This window comes from Enhydra lutris, unplaced genomic scaffold, assembly GCF_002288905.1.
Source record: "Enhydra lutris kenyoni isolate GAN:26980312 unplaced genomic scaffold, ASM228890v2 scaffoldscaffold42, whole genome shotgun sequence".
Taxonomy (NCBI): Eukaryota; Metazoa; Chordata; class Mammalia; order Carnivora; family Mustelidae; genus Enhydra; species Enhydra lutris.
In genome coordinates this window covers 5,032,742-5,057,018 of record NW_019154126.1, presented here as the reverse complement: position 1 = coordinate 5,057,018, position 24,277 = coordinate 5,032,742, and the positions used below count along the sequence as shown (strand labels likewise).

General features: G+C 37.1%; 1 protein-coding gene across 2 annotated transcripts in view; it reads left to right on the top strand.

Annotated features, from left to right (window-relative positions):
- The window catches only part of LOC111155565 (plexin domain containing 2), a 462,074-nt gene that overhangs the window by 145,347 nt on the left and 292,450 nt on the right, over positions 1-24,277 (top strand). For both annotated transcript variants that reach the window (XM_022515805.1, XM_022515806.1), the window contains exon 2: positions 22,611-22,822. In XM_022515805.1, the coding sequence (XP_022371513.1) occupies positions 22,611-22,822 (212 nt within the window). The remainder of the gene's footprint in view (positions 1-22,610; positions 22,823-24,277) is intronic.

Genomic DNA, 24,277 nt, shown 5'->3' with positions numbered 1-24,277 from the left:
AATAGTTTCAGAACAATCTGAGCCAACTTGAATAAACTGTACTTCTTCCCTCTCGGCAGTACTTTTTAAGCAAGTTCTTCAAATTATCACCTTGACTTACTATAGCTTTTACTTTCCTCCCTGGTATAGATTCTCTGAACGTACCACTTACCCAGATTGCCTTACAACCAGGGTTAGTTAAGTTCCTAAAGATGTGACCGTGTAGGCTGCCTCTGACCACCTCCTAAAATAAAGGTGCCCCTCGAATATTCACAGTGAAGAAATGGCTAAGCCTAGACAATCCAGATTGCTCTAGGAGCTTGGAAGTTGGTTCAATTTCCAATCAAATCTTTATCACTGAAAATCTCTCTTAAAAATGTTTCCCCTTCTTGGTAAGTCAGATATGCTGGGTTTATGTGAAGTAATATCAAAGTATGTAAAGTGTTATTCAAATTCTCTTTGATGATTTTTGTACTGCCTCAGGCTTTTTATTTCAATTAGATTTTGCTAAACAGTAGACACACAGGGCACCCAGGAGTTGAGACTGAATGTCAATTTGATGGAGGGTCTTTATATTTTTAATAACCAAATGATTGTGTTTTATTTTATATCTATTTTATGTTTAAAACTTTTTTTTTAAGATTTTATTTATTTATTTGACAGAGAGATCACAAGTAGGCAGAGAGGCAGGCAGAGAGAGAGAGGAAGGGAAGCAGGTTCCCCACTGAGCAGAGAGCCCGATGCGGGGCTCGATCCCAGGACCCTGAGACCATGACCTGAGCCGAAGGCAGAGGCTTAACCCACTGAGCCACCCAGGCGCCCCATATATCTATTTTATGTTTAAATGAATCGATCTTTGTAGTGGTTATATCTAGTTGAAGGTTATAGGTACTGACATATTTTAGCAAGTTGTACTTGAGATGAACCTCTCTGTGTGCCTCACAGAAACTAATTAACAGCTAAACACACAGTACAGGATGGGTTACATTTGTTGATAAGTCTGGTGTCTTGGTTTGCTCAGTCTGCTATAACAAAATTCCACAGACTTAATGGCTGATACAAGAGAAATTTATTTTCTCACAGTTTTGGAGGTTAGAAGACCACGATCGCATTGCTGACAAATTCAGATTCTGGTGAGAGCTCTGTTCCTGGTACGTGGACAGCTACCTTCTTACTATGTCCTCATGTGGACTTTTCGCTGATTTCTCTTCTTATACGGAAATATGAGACTGACCTTCAATCAAAGATTCTCAGTGGTGCCATATGGTTTGGTATGTGTGTTTTAAGTTGAATTTTAAACTTTTTTTTTAGTTTATTGAAGAGGCAGTGTATTTTGAACAATTTAGTGTTTGCCTCTACCAATCCTTATTTGACAATGTAGGCCTAAAAGATGAGGTGGTTGGCATAGACATTTACAGCTAAATTGATGGAAGAGATAGGAGTCCTGATGCATTAGTCTGTGGTGCACACTTCTTTCCTTCTGTCAATCTATGTAATTTGAGATGCAATTGAAACTTAAATCTCTTTCAGTTGGAGTTAACTTAATAGGTGAAAATATTCTAAACCTGATGTGTCAGAGGGCTCTAATAGGAGAAATCTGGGACTCAACACTGGCATTAAACCTCTTCTCTCAGTAAATTTACCCAGAATCTGGAAGCATCTTTGCATAACCTAATCCATTGAGGTGGGGTTTCACAGAATAACTGGTGGGCGTGAACTTCATTTCTCAGTGGTGACTAACTAAGCATGCACCTTTTTGCCAGTTTAGAGCCAACTTATTATATGTGGTATCTGTCCATATAAACACAAAATTTGATATTATGTGATCCATAGAATAATGGATTGTTTCAAATTAGCATGACATTGATAGTAAGGACCCACAGCAGAGGGAAAGAGTTCAGAATTGCTCCTCAGGAGCAACATTTCTGGAGATGAAATCCCAGCCTTGACTCACGGTAAAGGCCTCCTGTGATCATTAACTGTTCATAACCTCCTTACCCTCCCTCCCTTTAAGCTCAGTCAGTTAGGTGAAAAAATGCATGTGGAAGCACCTGCAGCTCTTGACAAAAAGTAAAACAGATGTTGGTGTGGTGTTACCATGAGTCCAAGATGCATAGTGTCCTCCACTCCTACCTCTGCAGAGGATATGCAGTTTGACTGATGGTACAAGTGACAAAGGACCCTTTCCCCAACAGAGTAAATGCATTCATTTTTCTGTAACTCATTTTTGTAAAATCTTCTTAAAGTCAGAGGTCATCTAAGGTAATATTTCAGTCTTTCTCTGAAGAAATAATGACATGTCATGTGACTAATTTTAATCTTGGAGTCCTTGGTTGGTAATTTGACTGATTTGTGTTAGATATATTCACAATCATTCTTCCATTCTGTTAACCATTTATAAGGGCAGTATCACAGTATGCTGGTTCGATCATCACCTACATACATTTTTCTTCATAAATACCACAGATTCCTTATTTTAGGTAAAGGACACACTCTTCTTTGCAACACAATCTAGTAATGTGAGCAAGAGTAATCCTTTTTTTTTTTTTAAGATTTTATTTATTTATTTATTTATTTTTATTTTATTTATTTTTTTATTTTCAGCATAACAGTATTCCTTGTATTTGCATCACACCCAGTGCTCCATGCAATCTGTGCCCTCTCTAATACCCACCACCTGGTTCCCCCAACCTCCCACCCCCCGCCGCTTCAAACCCCTCAGATTGTTTTTCAGAGTCCATAGTCTCTCATGGTTTTAATTTAACTTTTTTTTTGCTCCCATGTTGGGGGGGACATAATTAATCTGTGTTTATATAGGATTGGAAACACACTTCTTATATCAAAAAATGAAAATTGTGGTCACTAGCTAAATTTTTAACTAACAAAAGCAAGACATTTTAAAAAAAGAGGCTTTATTCTTTAGAATATTATTAAGGCCACAGAAAACTTGAGTGTAAGGCAGAGAGATTTCCTCTTCTTTTTTATTTTTAAGTAATCTCTATGCCAGGGTGGGGTTTGAACTCTAGACCCCGAGATCAAGAGTCATGTGCTTCACTGACTGAGCCAGGCAGGCACCCTTAGGCACAGAGATTTCCTGTATATTCTTGCCCCCAAACATGGATAGACCACCCTACTAACAACCTCCCCCACCAGAGTGATAACATCTCTTAAAGTCGATGAACCTACATGGATACATCATTATAACCCAATGTCCGTAGATTACGTTAAGAGTCACTGTTGATGTTGTAAATCTGTGGTTGTGAACAAAAATATAATGACATGTATCTATCACTATAGTATCAAAGAGAGTAATTGCACTGCCCTAAAAATCCCCTGTGTTCTGCCTATTTATCCCTCCCCATCCTCTAAGTCCTGGCAACCACTGATCCTTTTGCCATCCCCATAGTTTTACATTTTCAAGGGTGTCAAAAAGCGGGAATCACACTATGAAGCCTTTTCAGACTGTTATTTTATGTAATATGCATTTAAGTTTTCTCCATGTCTTATCAGGGCTTGATAACTCATTTCATTTTAGTGCTGAACAACATTCCATCATCTGAATGTGTCACCTCTTATCCATTCAACTCCTGAAGGATGTCTTGTTTTTTTATTTTTGGTATTTTTGGTGTTCTTTTTTTTTTGATTTGGGTTTTTCTTTTTTCTTTTTCTTTTTTTTTTTTTTGAGATGCCTATTCGGCATCTAGTAATAGGTTTTAACATTTTTTAAAAAAAGGCAGTAAGAATTAGTTTTTTTATTAATGTCAGTGGCAGTAAAACAAAGGATTGTAAGGAAAGAAACTATGTAAACTTTATTCCACATAGACATCATTTATATTATTGAGGGGATATTGAATCACTATACAATATTCTTATTATCCATGCTATTGAACAAAGAACAGTAGACCTGCAAATCAATTTCTCCCTCTGAAGAGTGAATCAGCTAAAACTTAAATGTATTACAGAAAGTTCATAGCAGCTCACGCTTTTCTATTCCACTTGGATGTCCTTTAGCATATTTTTACATCTAGAATTATTGATATTGCATTTAATGTTATAAATTCTCTTCTATACAACGTATCTCTCTGCCTCCATCCCCCATTTAATCAATAATGAGAAAATTTCAGATCTTCACTCTTTACTGAGTAAATCACTTGGTATGAGTATCAATAGTAGATGCAATCCACCCTGTGGTGGGTAATTTTTAGTTCCATTCCTTTTTCTAAATGAATCTAGCCAAACCAGGAAAGACAACGCACTATTTATCTTTGAACAACAACAAGGGAAGGAAGAAGTTTTCTTCAACTGCATAAATGTGCCTGTGCTGGTATGTGTGGCTTTCTAATGTTCTTCATTGTTGTTTGTTTTGTTTTTGGAGGCTAGATGACCATTTGACTTTTTTGGAGGTCAAAACAGGGTGGAGGAATTGGCCCCTGGACTAGTACAGTGTACCGCAGGCAAGGCAGACATTAAGTATTTCTGATGTATACCTTACTCCTTTAGGCAATCTCAAGGACAGCTAATACCCAGCGAATTAAAATATTCATGCAGCTCTATTTCTTTTAGTCTCCCACCCCTATAAGTGTTCTCCTTTGATTGCTATTATTTTTTGGAGTCCTGGTTTTAACCTAGTTCTCCAGAGCCTTTTTGTTCAAAATATGCTCAATGGAGCAGTGGCAGAATCTCAGGCCCCATTTTGGACAGAGTCAAGGTCTGCATTTTAATCTCCCCCAGGTCAATCGTGTGTGTGTTTGAGAAACAGAGTTCTAAATTTTCTTGAGTACCTTGTTTGCCCATCACTCCAGTGCCCAATATTCATGATATAAAAGATGTCCTTCAATTATAGGTTAGAAAAGTAGTTCAAATTTGTCACTATTGTGGGTCCAGCAGTTTGCCATAAGACTGCATATTCTTATGGATTGACAAAGTATCAGGCAAGAAAGAGTAGAAGGTACTATTCTGAGACTCATCTGAGTATCATTCAAGTTCCAAAAATAATTCAGGTCCCCAGTATCCCTAATTCCTGTCATGTGCCTCTATCTCAAGGCTCACTATTGCTGGTTGTTAGGTATATGGACACCATAGTAGAAGGTCTGGTGTTGAGGTGGGGATACGAGTGAAAGGCCTGAATATTGGCATGACAGTGACTAGCATAATGACCCTAAAAGCCCAGTTAGCCTTAGTATGGGAGCAGAAAATTAATTTGACTCCTGAAGACCCAGGCCCAGGTGTCAGCCTGGTAACGACTAGCCGTGGAACTTCAGACAATGCACGGTAGCCACTAGTGGTTGAATTTCTTCAGTTATAAAATGGGAGCAGGGATAGTGCCTTCCATAACTCAAGGGACTATTGTGAATAAGGGAGAAATAGTTTAGAAAGCACTTTTCAAAATGTTGTTGGTAGATAAGAAGTTAAAACAAGGTTCCAAATATTTGAACAAGTATTTTCCATTTCAGAATAAAATCAGAACCAATTTCCACAGGCTACTTTATGTTTTCCTTCATATTCCACACATTGCTTTGGAAGGTGCCCCCACAAGTATAAACATATGACCTTTAAGGCCAGAGACACAGAGAAATAGAATTCCTCAGGGTTTTACTGGTAGCACTGTTTCTCTAAGTATGGTTTTCTGGTCTACCTTCCTCGGAATCCCCCAGGATCTTTGTGAAGGGATCAGGTTTGATGAATCCTCAGGAATAATATGTGGTTCTGAAGTTTGAGAAACTAGCTTGGGTGGGTTTTGCTGTTAGTTTTAGAAAAAAATGTAGAAATTTTATGAAAGTTCAACTTAGAGGCCTTTTGGTTTTGTAACAGCTACCTGTAATTCCCCCATTCACATTTATTCTCATAAAAGGAAATTATACAATCTGCCTTTTTTTTCTCCCGAGATGATGTTGCTCATTCATTCACTCCACAAAGATTTATTGAGCTTCTTCTAGAACTGTGAGGATCTATTATGTGTCCAGGAAACCAACTTCATAACTATATGCATTCCTGAGTTATTAGTGCAATGAATACATTGAAAACAATCTTTGGTTAGACTCCTGGTACAAATGCAAACTTCCTATGAAATTTCTGCTTATGGACAATAAGCCACTCTAAATTTCTTGTCTTTGATTTTAATTTAAGCTAAAATTGTATTTCTCTCTACCTGTTGGAATATTAAACAGAAAAAGATGGGGACCGAACAAATTAGCTTATTTATGCTTCTCCATGCCACACCTTTAGGCTAGGAATTTAAATGTCCAGTTGACCCTTGAACAATGTGGGAGTTAGGGGCACTGACAACGCTTGCAGTCAGAAATCCCCAAATTGCTTTTGACTCCCCCATTACTTAACTACCAATAGCTTCTTGTTGAAGAAGCCTTATTGAGAATAGTTGACTAACACGTATTTTGTATGTTACATGTATTTTATACTGTATTCTTACAACAAAAGTAAGCAAGAGAGAAGAAAATGTTAAAATCATAAGGAAGAGAAGATACATTTATAATACTGTACTGCAAAAAATCCACATAGAAGTGGACCCATGCAGTTCAGACCCATATTGTTCAAGAGTCAACTATCTATTTTACTATAGTGAAGGTTATTTAAGTGAATTATAGTGGAGATTGGTTGTTTTCCTATTTTCACATAGACAAATTATTGATGATGTTACATGTGGAAAATTTACAGTCAGATATATCGTGTGTCTTATTAGATATGTGAAATGGGAAATTAATGATCCTGGACATTTAAATTGTTAGTCATCTGTCAGCCTAATTACTAATTTTTCTTCTCACTCTCCACTCTTTTTGCTAAGAGCTCATGGGAATTGGCCAGCCCCTTATTGAATGAACATATTAGTCTTTCCATATGATAATTGAGCATCTGCAGAATAGAAACATTCACTTGTTTTTTACTGTTACCATTTTAGCCAAAGGGGATGAAACATATATCTTAGGCCTCCACAAACCATTCTGCACTTGATCTTAGCCAAAAGGCCGAGAAGCGATCCACAAACCATTCTGAAGAGAATAGTGGATGTGATATTTTAAAAACATGTCCGATCATGCTCTTTCCTGGTTAAAGCTTTCCAGTGGCTTTCTAACTCTCTGAGTAAAATCCAGCTTCCTAAAGCTCTGTGAGGCTTACTTCTCAGCCTATACTCCCTCCACTCCAGACACACAGGTCCCCCTTCCAGTTCTCCAGTAGGATGTTCATTCTTGCCTGGGCCTTTGTTTTGGCTGACGCTTCCACATACCACCTGAAAGCCTTGGGATAGTCTGAAACTGGAAGGTTATGTGATCTGATGTTGAATAAATGAATGAATGAAATGAAAGCATTTACAATGAATTGAGAAGAAAGCACTTTTCTTTTTCTGTTAAACAAGAATGTCAGTAGGCATTTTGCAGAATGCTTTGAAATGTTTTAAACGTCTGATATTGATAAAAATATTACAGACTGGTGCAAAATCTTTCTGATTGTACCCAAAATATGGTAGAAGCAGGATTAGCATTCTTAGTACAGACCTGAATTTAAGCTTAGAAATAGAAATTTACATACAAATAGAAATTAAATCAGTTTTCTAAACAGGTGTTTTTGAAAATCCAGTAACAGTTTAACAAATTTAAGGTTTATACAAACACAGAATATTTTTGACTTAATTTTAATTAAACTCCATGAAATATTTCATTGATAAGTGAAAAAGGAAGAAAGCCTTCTCTTGGAATTCTAAATAGCACTGAAGAATATTGATGGCTTTAAAAAAATAATCCCAGACTGCTTGTCTGTTAGCCAGCCAAATAATTCATAACAAAAGGCAGGTTAAAACACTTCACTCTAGAGCAGTGTGTTGTGAGATGGGAGACATTATGTAAAGTTAAAACGAGAACAAGCTGATCTGTTTTCTTCTCTTTATTCACATGTCATTCTTTATAAGTAATATACTCAAAAGTTCGCCTCAGAGCATTTTGCTTTTCCTCTGGGAAATGTGGAAGAGAAGTATCTGTGTAGAATAAAAATATGTTAGTGTGCATTAATTTATTCTAGTAAATAGGCAGGAGTGTTATGTTTGCGTGGGGCTGCAGTTCAAGTCAAATCATGATTTCAGTCTATGAACTTAGCTAAACTTTCCCTCAAGGTCAAATAATTCTCCTACTACTGTTACCTGTAATACATGAGAATTGACTGAAATAATGTGTAATGCTGTATATGAAGTGTCAAAAATGAATGTTTACCTTAGAGTGGATTTTAGGACTAGCATACTTTAACCCATACTACAGAGATACTAAAAAGGAAATATTTAGTATGAATGTGACAATAGGTCTAAATTATATAATTTGTAAAGGATAAACTATGTTAATATTCTCCCTATTTAGTGTTAAAGTCAAGTGTTGTATTGCTTTTAATAATGTTATTTTCTGAGCCAGTGTTTTTAGCCCTTTTGATAAGGTGTAAGATATTTATATCAACAAATTTTCAAATTAGTTTTGGCTTATTAGTGCCATATTTAGATGCCTGTGAATATAAAACCAGTTTACTATGGCTTACTCTGAGTACAAATGATTAAACAAAAAATGTCTTGGATATGCTTAACAAAATGTAGAATTTATAAAAATGTTAATGGAGTTTCAAAACTTACTGTACAAAAGGTAATGTGCTATTATTTTATCCTACAGCCCAATACAGATGATGATATGGGTCAAAGAAAATATTTGATGTGTACTTTAATAAGAATTTTGCCTATTAAACAAAAATCTCCCAGTTAGGGATAAATGAATGGTACGCATCTTTCTGTAGGTAAGACAGTTTCTCCAGAAGATTCACTAGGCTATTAGGATCTAATTGGCACAGTTTAACAGAGGTGGATATTTTTTCACAGCAGCAGGAGAGAACAACACAATAATGTTTTAACAGAGAGCTTCTCAAGGAAAGAAGAAGCTTTTTTCCCCACTTATGGGGAGTATGTTGCCCAATGGAATAGGCCAAAAATAAAGGTATAGGAAACCATGGGGCCCCTGAGTTTTTCCACTGGTTAAGCATCCAACTCTTGATTTAGGCTCAGGTCATGATCTCAAGATTTTGGATCCAGCACACCAGCCCCCTTGAGCTCCCCACTGAGCATGAAACCAGTTTAAGATTCTCTCCCTCTCCCCCCCCACCCATCTCATGCAAGCATGGGTGCATTCTCTCTCACTTTCTCTCTCTCAAAAAAAAAAAAAAAAAAAGGGCTACCCATCTTCCTGTCATATTGATGAGCATGAAACTGGCAAACTGGCAACAGTCTTGAGTGCGACAGAGTACAAACTCACTTTTTAGAAATTGTTCCTGAAAAAGAAGTGAGGCTGCTCACAGAAATGTAGGTTTCAGTATCAACTTGAAAGTTCAACAGTTGAGGATTAGTCTATGGTAGGCATTAATTATGGTAGGCATTGTCAATGAAATACAGAATATAGTCAGTAATATGGAAAAATATTTGTTTTTAGTGCTGAAATAAATAAGCTATATGCATTTAGACACATGCACGTGGGCTTGCACACCACACTTTTTGGTACAAAGACAGGAGGAGACATGCAGAGAAATATCAAGGAAGGATATTCACTAAGGTGATAACTCGGCCTCCTACACCTAGAACAGAATAATAGGTATTGAAAATTTTCTCCTATTTTCTCTTTAATGATTTAATTTTTCATATTAGATGAAAGGTAGTCTTCTAATTTAATAATATTTTAAAACCCTTCAGGTTATTCACCCTTTTATGTGAATATTTTTTTTATAACGTGGGGAGACACTCACTATAAGGAAATTGTATAAAGTCTATCATTTATGGATTTTTTTCCAAAGATTTTATTTATTTATTTGACAGAGATCACAAGTAGGCAGAGAGGCAGGCAGGCAGAGAGAGAGAGGGGGAAGCAGGCTCCCTGCTGAGCAGAGAGCCCGATGTGGGGCTCCATCCCAGGACCCTAGGATCATGACCTGAGCAGAAAGGCAGATGCTTAGCCCACTGAGTCACCCAGGTGCCCTGAAAGTTTTAGGCTTTTAATTATTTTATGAAATTCAGATATTTTTTCTTGGTTGTATACTAAAGACACACTGATAGAAGGGAGGTTTTATGTAAATGTATATTGTAGCAAGTACTTAAAGCGGGGACCTTTGCAGTTTATCTGCAGTTTGTTTATATGGGTAAAAAAAGCATTTACTAAAAGGTAAATTCAAGGAGAGAAGGGGAATGAAACAATTGGATTCTAAAAGTCTCAGAGTGCTGCTGATCTCTAAGGGGTTGAAAGGTTACTGTGAATTCTGTCTCTCTTTGATAGCTTAGTCCTCAACTGTGGTTTGTATATTTTAGGAATATAGCACAGAAATTTGAGTCTAATTTTAGTACAGTTTTCACTGTCTTACTTTCCTTTTTAATGTAATTTTGTTGATTGTGGTTTATTTACAATGCTAGTTAAATTGCGTAATCAGCATAAATATATGCAATCACACAATTTAATTAGGGACTCTTATTTAGGAAAGTAATGATTAAATCCAGACATTCATAACATTTTAGAAATTCTTGAGAACTTTATTTTAAAACTGCCATCTGAATGAATGACAGTTGAAATTCAAATTTAAGTATGTCTCTTTTTCAAACAAAAGTGAAAAAATCTTGTCAAGTTCAGTGGAGTAGAAAGTATGATACAGTTTGTGAAAGACCCAAACTTCTTAACTAAATTTGTACTAATGTTCAAACTTTCCATTTCTCACCATTTTCTCAATTTTTGGCTTAAAGTTTCCCATTCTTGTGATAGAGGCTGTTTGGAATATATTTTTTCTATCTCAGGATACTTCACTGCTAATACTAGTTTGAGTTAATCATAAGGGGACATGGTTGAGTGGATGAATTATACAAGTGATCAGCTAGTAAATACTCAAAAACTACTTATTGGAGGAAATAATGTCTTTGTACATAAAGCACTCTGAATTTAAACATAAATAACAAAGTGTCAGTTTTGCTTAAAGAATTATATGGTTTCTGCTGCAACAAATATTTATGAATCTTTGCTTCACAGTGCTTTTGGTATTCAGAAGCTAAGTCTTTTTCCTGTGACTTTTTTGGAAAGAAATTTTCTGTAAAGTTATTTGGAGATACCAAAGCTAAGTAGTTCTGCCCATTGCTTTGTGGTTCCAAGGTAGTATGAAGGTATATTTCATTAAATATATGAATCAAATGTGAGAAATAGAATAACAGGAAAATTCTTTTCTTTTACTCTATCTGAACATTTTAAAAAGACTTTGGAGTTATAGTGTTGAAACCCTCTTCAAGTTCAAATATAGAAAACAAGGTTAGAAAAGTATAGGAAATTGCAGAAAAATTGGCATGGATGCTTCTAGTTTTCTCAAGAAATGACCCAACATACCCAAGTATTCAAGGCTAAGAATTTAAGCAGAGAAGTGAGATTATTTTAAGAGCTGTCATGATGGAAAACACCAGGTCATAACCCCAACCATGTCATGACATATCCCAGGAGGACAAACAGACTGGACACCTTGAGCAGTTTTAGTGAACATTTATTACAGTAACAGGAAGGCGCACAAACTCTCCTGGACAAGCTCATGGCCATTTATATAGAAATGGCATTAAATCAATAATTACAAGAAAAACAACTGCAGTAGGTTTGAGTAAAGCTCTATGAGATCACTTTATAATAACTCTCACTTGGAAAATTCTGTGTTGATGGTGAGGAAAGATTTTACCACGTCAGAATATTTGGATTTGAACATCAGAAAGTAGAGTTAGGTGTTTCGTTTTTTTGTTTTTTGTTTTTTCCCCCTTATTATAGAAGTGAAACATTGTAGGGGTCCCTGGATGGCTCAGTCAGTTAAGCATCTGACTCTTGATATCAGCTCAAGTATCAATCTCAGGGTCATGAGTTCAGGCCCCATGTTGGGCTCCACACAGGGTGTGGAGCCTACTTAAAAATTAACTGATTAACTAACTAATTAATTAATTAAAACAGCTTTGTTTGGGGCATCTGAGTGGCTCAGTCAGTTAAGTGTACGAATCTTGATTTCTGCTCAGATCATGAGCTCAGGATTGTGAGACTGAGCCCTGTGCTGGGCCCTGTGCTCAGTAGGGAATCTGCTTGAGATTCTTTCCCTCTCCCTCACCCCTCGCCCAACTCAAGTGCACATGAATTCTCTCTCTCTCTTTAAAAATAAATAAACAAATCTTAAGAAAAGAAGTACAACAGTGTAGAAGATGTGTAAAATAAATATATGCCATGAGAACAAATGAAAAAAAAGAAAAAACCTAGCTGCTTCCATCCTGTATAAGACAGAAAAAAGGCACTGATAATACTGTAAAGTATTCCTCTCTCTTTTTTTCTTTTGTGTATTTTTTTAAAGACTTTATTTATTTACTTGACTGAGACAGAGCATAAGCAGGGGGATCAGGAGAGGGGGAAGCAGGCTCCCCACTGAGCAGGGAGACCGATATGGGGCTCTATCCCAGAACTCTGGGATCATGACCCCAGCCAAAGGCAGACAATCGAAGAAGCCACCCAGGTACCCCTGCTTTGTGTATTTATATATTGTGTAATGTATATACTATATACATTTTATATGTGTGTGTATATATGTATATGATATATACATGATTATATATATTGTATAATGTATATATTTTTTCTTTTACCTAGTTCAAATCATATTATATATAGATTTTATACTAATTCATAAATCTTTTTGTGCATGTCAGAATATTTTCACAGTACCAAAACCTAGAAGACTTTTGCTACAGATTATAAATTTGCCAATATGAAATTTTTATTAAAATTTGAATCTACCTACCAATATTAGAGAGTATAATACTTGCCTCAAAAAATTCTCAAATACTGACAAATAAAGTTTTATAATAAATCTTTGTGAACTTAATATATGAAACAATTTTGTTGAATTTCTCTGACTTTTTATAATGTGAAATTACTTTAGCATATTTATTACTATTTATATTTTCTTTGCTGTGAGTTATCTATTTATGACATTTGTCCTTTTTTTTTAATTGAGGGCTGATCTTTAAAAAAATGTATTAGGTTGGTTGTATTTGTATATATTCAAATAAACCATACATGAGCATCATTTTGTAGATCAAAAAATTGAACAGAAGTGCATATAGCATTAATCTTAATATGTGCTATTGATGTTTTTTTCTGTTGGTCTTTTAAATTTACATAAAACTGAAATAGGACTTTTTGTTTTTCTGCCTGACATTTTAAAATGGTTTTCTGTTGTGTTTGTGTGTTTTTTGTAATGACTGAGGCTCAAAGTTGAATATCCTCAGACTGTATTTTGTTTACACTGTATTTTCAACCGTAGCACAAAGCAGGGAACTCAGAAGTAGAGATTTTGTGGCTGTATTTTTCACTTTTGTCTAGGAATGGTATTCAGCATTTAACAACTAATATCTAGCTAGCTAATGGGGACAGACCACACAGGGCAGAGCCCAGATCTAGGTGTTTTATTCCTTCGTTGCTGGCGTGTGTGGAAAGCACTGCTCATTATTTGGGGGCAAGAAGGGAATGGAGGTGCAGTTAATCTATTGATTTGTTCAGCTTGAACTTTATAATCAGTCAGATTTCAGAAGAATACTGCTGGGTTTGAGTCTAAGAATATGAAATGCCTTACATTAACTACAGTCCTCTTTTAATGAAAATGCAGGTCCGTATTAACCTTATATTTATAAACTTAGGACTATAACTTTAAAAAAAAACATAAGCAATGAGGATAATTTTGTGCTAAGGAAATCATAGGCATTATTGACCCCTTGTGCAAGTCCACACAAATCTCTAGAGGGCATTTAACCTATAGAAATCTGGGGCCATTCTCATAATGGTATGGTTTGATTTAAGTCAGATAAAATTTTTAAAACAATCTGATCGAAATGCATACATTGGCTGTCATCTGTGGTCATTGGCTAAGTCAGCCTGGGCTCAACACTGGGCCATTAGGGATTCTGACCCCACAAACTGAATATGGTCTGAGGACAATATGCAGCAGGACTGAGTAGATCAGACATCTGGCAGCTATAATGTAATAGAAGACCCTCAGTGATTTGGGCCCTAGGCATTTGGACATAATGTTTGACACTGGGCACCATTATACCAATTGATTCCATCTGGCCTGGTCTGGCTCAAAAGACTCAACTCCCCCCCCCCCCCCCCCCCCAGAGAAGCTATTGGCCATGACTAGTCCTTGTTTACAGGATTTTCCATCTCCCTTGGCAGGCAAAGTTATACTTTTCATGCATTGGGGCTTAGCTTTTAGTGTAGAGCCCTTATTTTAAAATCAGCCAATTCTGGAGCACTGGGAGTTATATGTAAGTCATTTAGCACCAAATTCTACTTCTGAAACCAATATTTCACTATATGTTAACTAACTAGAATTTAAATAAAACTTAAACACACACACACACACACACACACACACACACACACATGCATTCTGAATATAGGCAACCAAGAAGTGTGAAGTTATTTTTACCAAATAGTTTTACTTTTTGGCTGTGCTATGGAGACTCTAAAGTCTCATAATCTATGAATTTTCACAAATTAAATAGTAAACCTGAAAATAAATGTTGAATATTTAATAGGATTCCAAATAGCCTAAAATATGTAGATGATAGACTTTTATAGCTGGGAGGGACCATAGGCTATAAAACATCCCCCTTTTATTTTCCACATAGCAAGAGGTCACATACCTAAATTTTCCATGTGGATTCTGGGTCCGTGCAATGTTTTCTTCAGAAGATCTCAAACACCTTATTAAATGATAGATTATCAGATTTAATTAAGTGCTATTTCCTCTCTTTATAGATCTTTATAGATTATTTGTAGATTATGGAAATGAGTTTATTCTCCAACTCTGACAGGTTCATCTGAAAAATCAGCAGATGGCCTGAGTTCTTTGATAATCATCTTTTTTATTATGAAGCAGGAGGTTATCATCCCCATAAAACACATATGCAGTCTACTTGAAGGAATTCAGTTCTTCTTTTAAATTTCTAGTAAGTAGTTAATAGAAAATCCTCAACAACAATGACAAAAATCAATTATTTTTTTCAAGTCCTTCCCATTTTTTCAAGATATAATAAAAAACATAATCAGTATTAATGTGTTGTTACTTTCTGCTCCGTTTTTACCTTAGCATTGTTTCATTTCCTCCCATTGGCTGTCAACTTGACAGGATATTTTATTCCTTTTTTGCTTTCACATGCCAGATTTTTTCCAGATTTTTGCCGTTTTCAATAGCGTGTTTTGTCTAATTTATTTTTTCCCTTTTAAATTGTTTCTTTGTGTCATGTCTTCAGAGTTTGTGACAGATTGCTAACTTGACACCCAAAAGATTAATCAGAGGCAGATTAGATAATCAAGACCAGGCCTCTGGCTCCAGCTCTGATTACTTTTCTAATCTATTACTTACCGCTTCATATGCATTTTCTTGTGTGTAAAGCAGGTTAATAATAATACATACCAAGTACATTAATGTATGCAGATATTTAGAACAGTGCATCATATTTAATTAATCCTAAATTAAGTTTAATTATTTTATCAGCATTACTATGATTATTATGAATTCATACTTAGAAGCCATGCATAAACACCTCTTTTATAACTGTTAACAAAATTTTATTCTTTGTACTTAATTTCTATAACTTTAGTAAATATATAACAATACCTTAAACTTTTCTTAAATCTCATTCATGATTGTTCATAAAGCTAGGAATGTTTTCCATAGGATTCTGTATTTCTGTATAATATTAAAAAGTTTGATTATTTTATTTAATAAATAAGAATAATCAATAAGAATAAAATAAAACTATTAATGCTTTAAACTTGTAATTTTCCACCTATTTTAACTTAAAATTTTCCTTGTTTCATCTACTTCATAACTTTTCTTTTTTTTAAGATTTTATTTACTTATTTGACAGAGAGAGAGCACAAATAGGGGCAGTAGCAAGCAGAGGGAGAGGGAGAAGCAGTCTCCCCCAGAGCAGGGGAAGCCCAGTGGGGGCCTGGATTCCAGGACCCAGGGGTCAGGATCTGAGCCGAAGGCAGTTGCTTAACCAACTGAGCCACCGAGGCGCCCTACTTCATAACTTTCCAATCTCACTGGGCCATGCCTGCATTCTTCAAAGACATGTATTGGATTTCTTATGGACTTCATTAACCAAAACGAACCAAGATGATAAATTGCAACCATAAGTGTTGCTGAACATCACCCAACTGGCCAGAGAGCTATTTTTGAGTCAAACTCATGTCAGATAAATAAAAGCTGTTGTAGATTTTTTTTTGCCATAGTTTTCTCTTTCTTCCATCCTTTTATCTGGCTGTCAGGAAAGTGGATAAGAGTCTTAAGAATTTAGACAAGAGATTAGACACATAATCTTTTAAGACTGTGTCTCAGATGAGCAGCAACTTGGTCAATCATTCATTCACTTATTCATTCATTTGCTCTTCAGAAGGTTTTAGATACTACTATATGTCAATACCTATGCTTATAATGATGGAATAAAAAATGTAAGATGGAGTCTCTGATCTGAAATATCTGTGTGTCAGGAGTCTTCCTAGGTCAGCCCCAGGTTTGGTGTTATGCTAGGAGGACTCAGATAACTCAACATATGGTTGTGGTCATGGCTATGATTTATTAAAGCAAAAAGATACAAACAAAAATCTGCAAAGGGAAAGGACACCTAGGGCAATGTCTGGGGAAAACTAGGTGAAGTTTCCAAGAGTCCTCTCCAGCAGGAGCACATAGGACACATAGAATTTCTCCAGCAAAAACCTTTGATGATGGATGTAAAATATTATCAACCAGGGAAGTTCATTAGAAACTCAGTGCCTGATGTTTTTACTGGTAGCTATTCACATAACCACCTTCTGCCTACCATGTACCAGAGTCCAGACTCCCAGAAGGAAGGCAGGTGTTCAGCATAAACCATATTGTTTGTCCGAACAGTTTAGTTTAGCCATAGTGAGCTACTCTTATTTATTAGAGAATAGCGGGAACCCTCCCTAATTCCAAGTTCCCAGACGCTTAGCCAAGGCCCAACCTCGCAAACAGCATTTTCAAAGGATAGCTATTTCAGGTCTGCTGAGTTAACTCTTTTCTGCAAAATCATACATTCAAGTGGGGATAGGCAGAGAGTGTTTAAAGAGTCAGGTAAAGAGAAGTATTGGATTATAATTAAAAACTTCAACTAGCTCTCCCAAGGGAGTAAGGGAAACTTCCTTTAACAGGAGAATATTTGAGCTGGATCCTTAAGGAACTGTGAGATTTCCCAAAGACAGGGGTGAAAGAGTTTTCCTCCATGCAAACGTGACAATATCCACTGCAAGTAAAGAGATAATTGAGAAATTCTACATGATGAGAGCGTAGGGCTTGATGGGGGCAGGGGTGCAAAGAGTGGGGAGAGTGGTTGGAACAAGAACGTGGAGTGTTTGTAGGTGGTAAAAGAGCCATTGGAGGTTTTAATTAGAAGAGAGAAGTAAATAACTTTGAAAGGTGTCTCTGGTAGCAGATGGAGAACAGATTGGAGAAGGAAGAGTTTGAAGACAGTAAGGTCAGATAGGATGAAAGAGATGATGAGGACTTGCCCTACGGCACGTGTGTCGGGACTAGAGTCCAGGGCTGTGGTTCTCAACCACTGGGGCTCAAATAATCCTGTGAGAAGTTTAAAATAGATTGTGATGTTTAGGGCCTACTGAAACACTTTGCTATCTCTCAACAGAACACTCTGTATGCTTTTTTTTTTTTTCCCCCTCTGTAGCTGTCTCACTCTGTGATGCTGTCAGTCAAAACCCCAAACCCACCGTGTAGTCCTTTCATTATTGGACAGAACCAAGGATAGAACCACTTGTAGAGAATTTCATCTTCACTTCCACAGTAGATTTAGATGCAAAGCAATATTTAGGAGTCTACCTCAATCAGATAATTTCATCTATTCTCATCTATTTTCAGATGAATCTATGCAGCGAAATCTCTTAGCAGTGAACACTCCTAATGTTTCTGCAGAGGATTCACAGGGATGGTTTTGTTCACTTGTAAAGTATAGACTAAAATGCTTGTCAAAAGCTATACAGATAGATCCCAATTACATAAGACGCATGTCAATTTATGTGGATTTCTTGGTGGTTTGGCATGTATTGTGTGTATGATTTGTCTACAAGACACAAGAAATACTGTTAAAGTTGGTTTCAACATATAACAATGGTTAAACATGTAACTGTTGATTAAATGTAAGTTATTTTAATAAAATCATTCAAATAAGACACAAATATAAACCTGTCAGACCAGTACAGGTTTTTTTTGTTTGTTTTAAATTATTTTTTAGTATATGATGGTTCAAAAGAAACTTGAAAGGTTTGAGGATACTGATGAGTTTCTTGTTTTTACTCTCAGATTAACTAGACATTATTGGGTTTCATAATAATGTTCTATTTGGAATGTTATGAAATACCTTCTTCAGTAATAGTTTATCTGCTATTTTAATTGAATAGAATATCTCAAGAATGTGTTAAGGATAATTTATTCTTAGAAATATATCTTTAAAGAAATATGTCTATAAAGAAATATGTCTTTAAGCTTTCTACTGTATCCAAACGGTAGTCTTTAGAGATATTTAATATTTCCACGAGCTATGGGATTAACAACTACAGCAAAATACGTTGGAGAAAATTATCTTCGAAAGTTTTCCATCAGTGGTTTAATTAACATACAGTGGACAGAACGCAAACAATCTGTTCAACCAGACTACTCAAAGATCCCTCCTGTTGCTTTTGTTTTCACTACAGCTGGGAAGGGAAAAATTACATTACTTATATCCCTGTAGCTTGCTTCTGAGTAATTCGTTTTGGTGGTGATTTAAAGAATAATTTAAAATATTTTTATGAGTTTGAAAGCAAATGAAGAACACAGGAATAATTTACAATGTAGATAACCATGCTGTGGTTTTGCCAGTTTTTCTCGGTCTTTATTTCTGTAAAACATTCATTCTTGACTTGTTTTATCTTGTCTAAAAATCATTCTGAAATGGGATCAAAATCTAAGCCAATTTCATACTCCAGTCTTGATGAACCATGGAGTACTGAATTATGAGCATATAGAAATGTTTCCTTTTGTTATTCATAACATAACCAGAGAAAAATAATTAGATCTAAAATAGCAACCAAAAGAAAATTCACAGAAGCCAAGCCCTAAAGCTCACAAATTTTCTTATTAAAAAAGCCCTCAGTTCTTCCTTAGATACTGTTTACTCTTTGTAAATATGAGAGTCAGCGAGTAATCAAGAGACAGGTTTATAGTGTTGAAGGTAGCAAATTCTAGGAGGAGCAAGCATATCCATAATGGAGACAAACCAATCAACAGCCGTAATTGCTGTTAATGTGACCATGAAGCAAGAGAAAAAAAAATTATAAAACACTGCTAAAAAATAAGTGGGTGGAGGATGGGAATCCCCACCAAAATCCCATAGCTGTCTAGGGGTTACAAGGGTAAGTATGTACGCATGAGACCTCCCTGTCTGTGAAATTTACCTTCCCCAGTAATCCTGCTAAAGCCTTAGTTTGAATATTCATGACGAAAACAAGAATTTGACACATTAATCAAACATCCCAAATTTCAACTGAAGTGGTATTCAAAGATAAACTGAGGCATATTAAAAAAAAAATTCAAGAATTTACGTAAAAAAAAAAAATCAGTTTCATTCCAGCAGCACTGACTGAGCTAGAAAGGATCAGGAGGGCTCCAAGAACAGGGGCTGGGAGAGAGACTTGCATGGGGAAAAGGCAAAAGAAAGCAAACTGTTTGCTTGGCTTAAGCAGTTACCTGATTCAGAGAAGCACAGTTAGCTGTGTGAGATTGGTTATCCTGGGTCTTGATTTCTCAACCTGGAGGCATTTATAGGTATAGGGTTTGCTTGGTTTGCATATGCTTCTTAGGTATCAGAACCACCTCAATCTAATGGTCTCTTTGTTTAATTAATTTAACAATGGAGAACGTGGGCTTTATCACTCCTGAGTTTTGAAGCGCCTTTTCATGTGTTCTCTAGGGTAGGGGGAAAATGAGAAAGGGGGCTCAAGGAAGTTGAGAAGTAGACTTTCTGTGCAGACATCCCCTCCAATGTTACTTATTCGTCCATCTCTCCCTGCCCTTGGAGGAATCACAGGGCTACTATAACGTTACTGGCCTACAGGCATCATGGAAAATACCATATTTTGTCTTCTATTACAATTCTCCGGAAGATAATAATAACATTAAGATCAGGCAGTTGATATCCAGCAATAGCACCCATTTCAAAGAAACCAAGAGTTGTTTTGAAAATTCTATTTTGAAGATTTTAAGAAAGATTAATTCTTGGAAGTTTTAGGTAGACATCCTGATTTACATTTTAGAGGAATAACAAACCTCTGCTTGGAGCTGTTCCCTTTGTGTGATTCTTTTTAAAAAACATTTTTAAATCCAGGAGCATTTAATCTATTAACTGCATTACACCGGCTACATTTCCTACCTAGATTGACATTCTAACAAGAATTCTGTATAGATTTCCAGTTGTTCTGATATGATTATTTGTGTTCGGAGAGCCACCCCCCTTAGTGCAGGGCAAATGCACACCTCTAAGCTCAACCTAAGTGTTGGGCAGCAGGTCTTATCTGGTTATTATAAAACTATATTGCTTGCTTTTGTTGTAAGCTGCCTCATATATTTTTTGGTAATGAGGCAGGATATATAAATAAAGCAAATAAAATTGCTTTATGTAGCGTTGCCTAGAATCAAAGGTCTTAGAGCCTGACACATCCTCAGGAAAAGCTGTCTGCTTTCATAGGTAAGATATTTTCATTCCCACTTAAAATATAGGGCAAACAAAGCACAGAGTTTTTTAAATGATGCTGGGCCCCATATCCTGGAAACCTAAAAAAAAAAATGCACCCCAGCTCTTTTGAATCTTTGTACAATATTTCTTCCTTTAATTCTGGCTGGTCCAATCATTCTTGCTCCAAAGAGACTGTCAACAATTCATTTATCCATTAGTCATTCAACAGGCATTTACTGAGCACCATTCAATAGCCAGTGGGACAACAGTGTTAAAAAAGAAATACTTTCTATAGTGATGGTAACAATACTCATTAGACATAATTATTGAATGTTTACCGTGTGTGTCAGGGTGGAACATGATCAACCCTTTATGTACATGAGATTTTTCAGCCTTACAACAATTTTGGGAATTGTGCATGGTGCTACATTTCTCTGGCTCTTGGTTTCCTCTTTGTGGAACGCTTGGCCATTTCTGTCTTCACGGTTCTTTTAAGCTCTAATATTCTATGAGCCCGGGGAAAAGTGTAGATTACCAACACTATGGTGGTATTTTTCTCTGGACTGTATCTGCCAAGTCATGAAGAAGGTAAGTTCATGGTGAAACCAAGGAATATCCTTTCTGTCTGGAAGAATTATTGTCACCTTCCTGATGAAAGGGAAATATTTTAGACCATTTACGAGTGATTAATAGTGGTAGCCTTAACTTAGTTATTAGAGTGCTAAGTAGCTGATACAATGGTATTGTAAGTCACATTAAATACATCTTCGTTTCTTGGAATGTTCTCCTATTGAGGGCAACATCACAGCTATAATTAAATCACTGCTCTCGTAGCCCTTTTTGAACCTGTATCCTGCCAGTTATAAAGACTGTCAATTCATATCTTTGGGCAATAGTTGCGTAGAAGAAGGCTATTCCTCTTGGTCAGAAACTGAATTTCCCGTACTTGCGATACACCTTCCCCTACTGACCTACTGAAATGAAAGACTAGGAGTAATGATTAAATCTTATTTTCCCTCCTGTAGTAGTAGGATGAGCTGGGTCAGTGAGGCCAGTCCCTGCTGATGGCTTTAAAATACCTTTGTGATTTGGTCTCTTTGCTTTCCCATCCATTTCTCTAAGTGCCTATCACTGTCATCCTTTACCACCCTGACAAGAGCCCAAGGTGAGAAAGGCACAAATGAACAAGAGCCTTCGCGATGCCTCCTGAGGGTGTTACTTACTAAATGAGGTAGGCAATGAACCAAATCTGACTGGCGAGCTACAAGGCAGGTTAACACATTTACACAAAGATTGTTCCATATATTATTTAACCCATTCGAATACACAGTTGCCTCTTTCCTCCCTAGGAGAATTTGTGTGAAAGGAATGTAAGCTCACAAGTTAATAATGTCTGGCTTTTATTTTTTTCAAATATGCTAACAGTCACTAGGTTTCATTCTTTTGTTGGGACTGTAGCTTATTTTCTCAGAACAACTAGAGAATGTTTATGAAGTGAGTGTGTGGAGGGCGGGGAGGGGAGAGAATAAAAATGCATTGCTTTAGGGCTGCACATCTGTTTTAGGGACTCTGCTGGATCTGCCCATTAACCATTGTCATGACTTATGGCATGTTTTAAAATTGCGTTCTACTCAGAGATGTTCATACCGACTCAAAATATTACAATTAAACAGATTTCCCTGCTAGGAGTTAGTTTCCTGTCTTCGTGACGGGCAAAATTATTTTTCTGCTCTATTAGCTAGCGTGTGTATGACTCATAACAAGTGGTAACTCGTTATTTTATTTCTTGTTTGAACAGACTGGCACTATCAAGTTGCTCAGGTCTTCCCGCAAACAGAAGAGGAAGTGGAAGTGGACACACGTGCCTTCAGCCACCGGTGGAAAAGGAGCTTGGATGCTCTCAAGGCAGTAGACTCCAACCGAGCAAGCATGGGCCAAGACTCCCCAGAGCCCAGAGGCTTCACAGACCTGCTGCTGGATGATGGGCAGGACAATACCACCCAGATTGAGGTAGGGAAATCATCTGGGTAATTAACTGGGTAAATGGATTCACCAGTGTACAGGCTCCACCTTCAGTTCAACCGAGAGATTTTGGATTTTTTTGTAAGGATTAATTTAACTCATTAATAAATAATTAGTCCATATTCAGCAATTCAGTAATCAATAATTATACCTATATGAAATAACTAAATACATCATAGCTAAGCCGTTGAATCTCCCATGAGTAGATTTACTCACAAAACACACAAACATTGGTTTGCTGTGGGGACGACCAAGAGGAGACACAAAAGAGGAACACGATGCAGCACCTGCCTGCAAGGCAGTCGCTGTGTACCAGATCAGCGCGGTGCTACGTGATATGTACAAGGATATATACAAGCTAGATCACATCATGGAGGAAGGAGAGATCACCTGCTAGACTGAGGGTGGGCCGTTCAAAGAGGCTCAGCCTGGGAACGGACATTTAGGCAGGGGCTTGGCAGGTTGAGGGGAGTTTGACAGGCTGGTTTCCTGTCAGGGGTGAGAAAGACGATTCCGGGCAGAGGGAATCGCATCTGTGATGGCAGAGTCTTAGAATGCTGGGGCACGCTGGAGAGTCTCATAGGGTGACCGACGGTCCCTGCTGAACTGGGGCTGAATGGTTTCCTCGGGTTTCAGTGCTAGAAACAAGGCAGTTCTGGGCAAACAGGAATGGTCATTCACTCCGTGACTGTGAGCAGTTCTTTATTATGGTTGGAGCTGTGAAGTGGGAGGAAAAGAGTTGGAGATGGGTTTGATGAGGATGGAAGTTCACTGAGGACACATTCTGGGCAGACTGCAAGGTTGCCCAGAGGCCTCAAGGGTGGTATTACATGGCTTAAATTCTCATAGTCCTTAGCATTGCAAATCATAAAATATGATCCTGTTAGTCCACTAGATCTAACAAAAACAAACAGATCAATCTTATGGAAATAAGCAAAAAAACACGCAAATGAGAATGGAGGTTATTTATTCAGTTTGCTCTAGCAAGAGTCAGCTTCCATCACGTCCTTCTGGCAGAGACTCAAAAGCAGGCAAGGGAGTGGGAAAATTTCTTACTTAAAAAAAGAGAAGGATGGGGCATCTGGATGGCTCAGTTAAGCATCCAACTCATGGTTTCAGCTCAGGTCATGATCTCAGGGTCCTGAGATCAAGCCCCTGTCTACAGCTCTGCTCTCAGAAGGGAGACTGCTTGAAGATTCTATTCCTCTGCCTTCCCCCCACTGTGTGCATGAGAACATGCATGTGCTCTCTCTCTCTCTCACTGTCTCTCTCAATAAATATGTCTTTAAAAAAGAAGTCTTCGGGGGCGCCTCGGTGGCTCAGTGGGTTAGGGCCTCTGTCTTCAGCCTAGGTCATGATCCCAGGTTTCTGGGATCAAGCCCCGCATCGGGCTGTCTGCTCCGCAGGGAGCCTGCTTCATCTTCTCTCTCTCTCTCTGCCTGC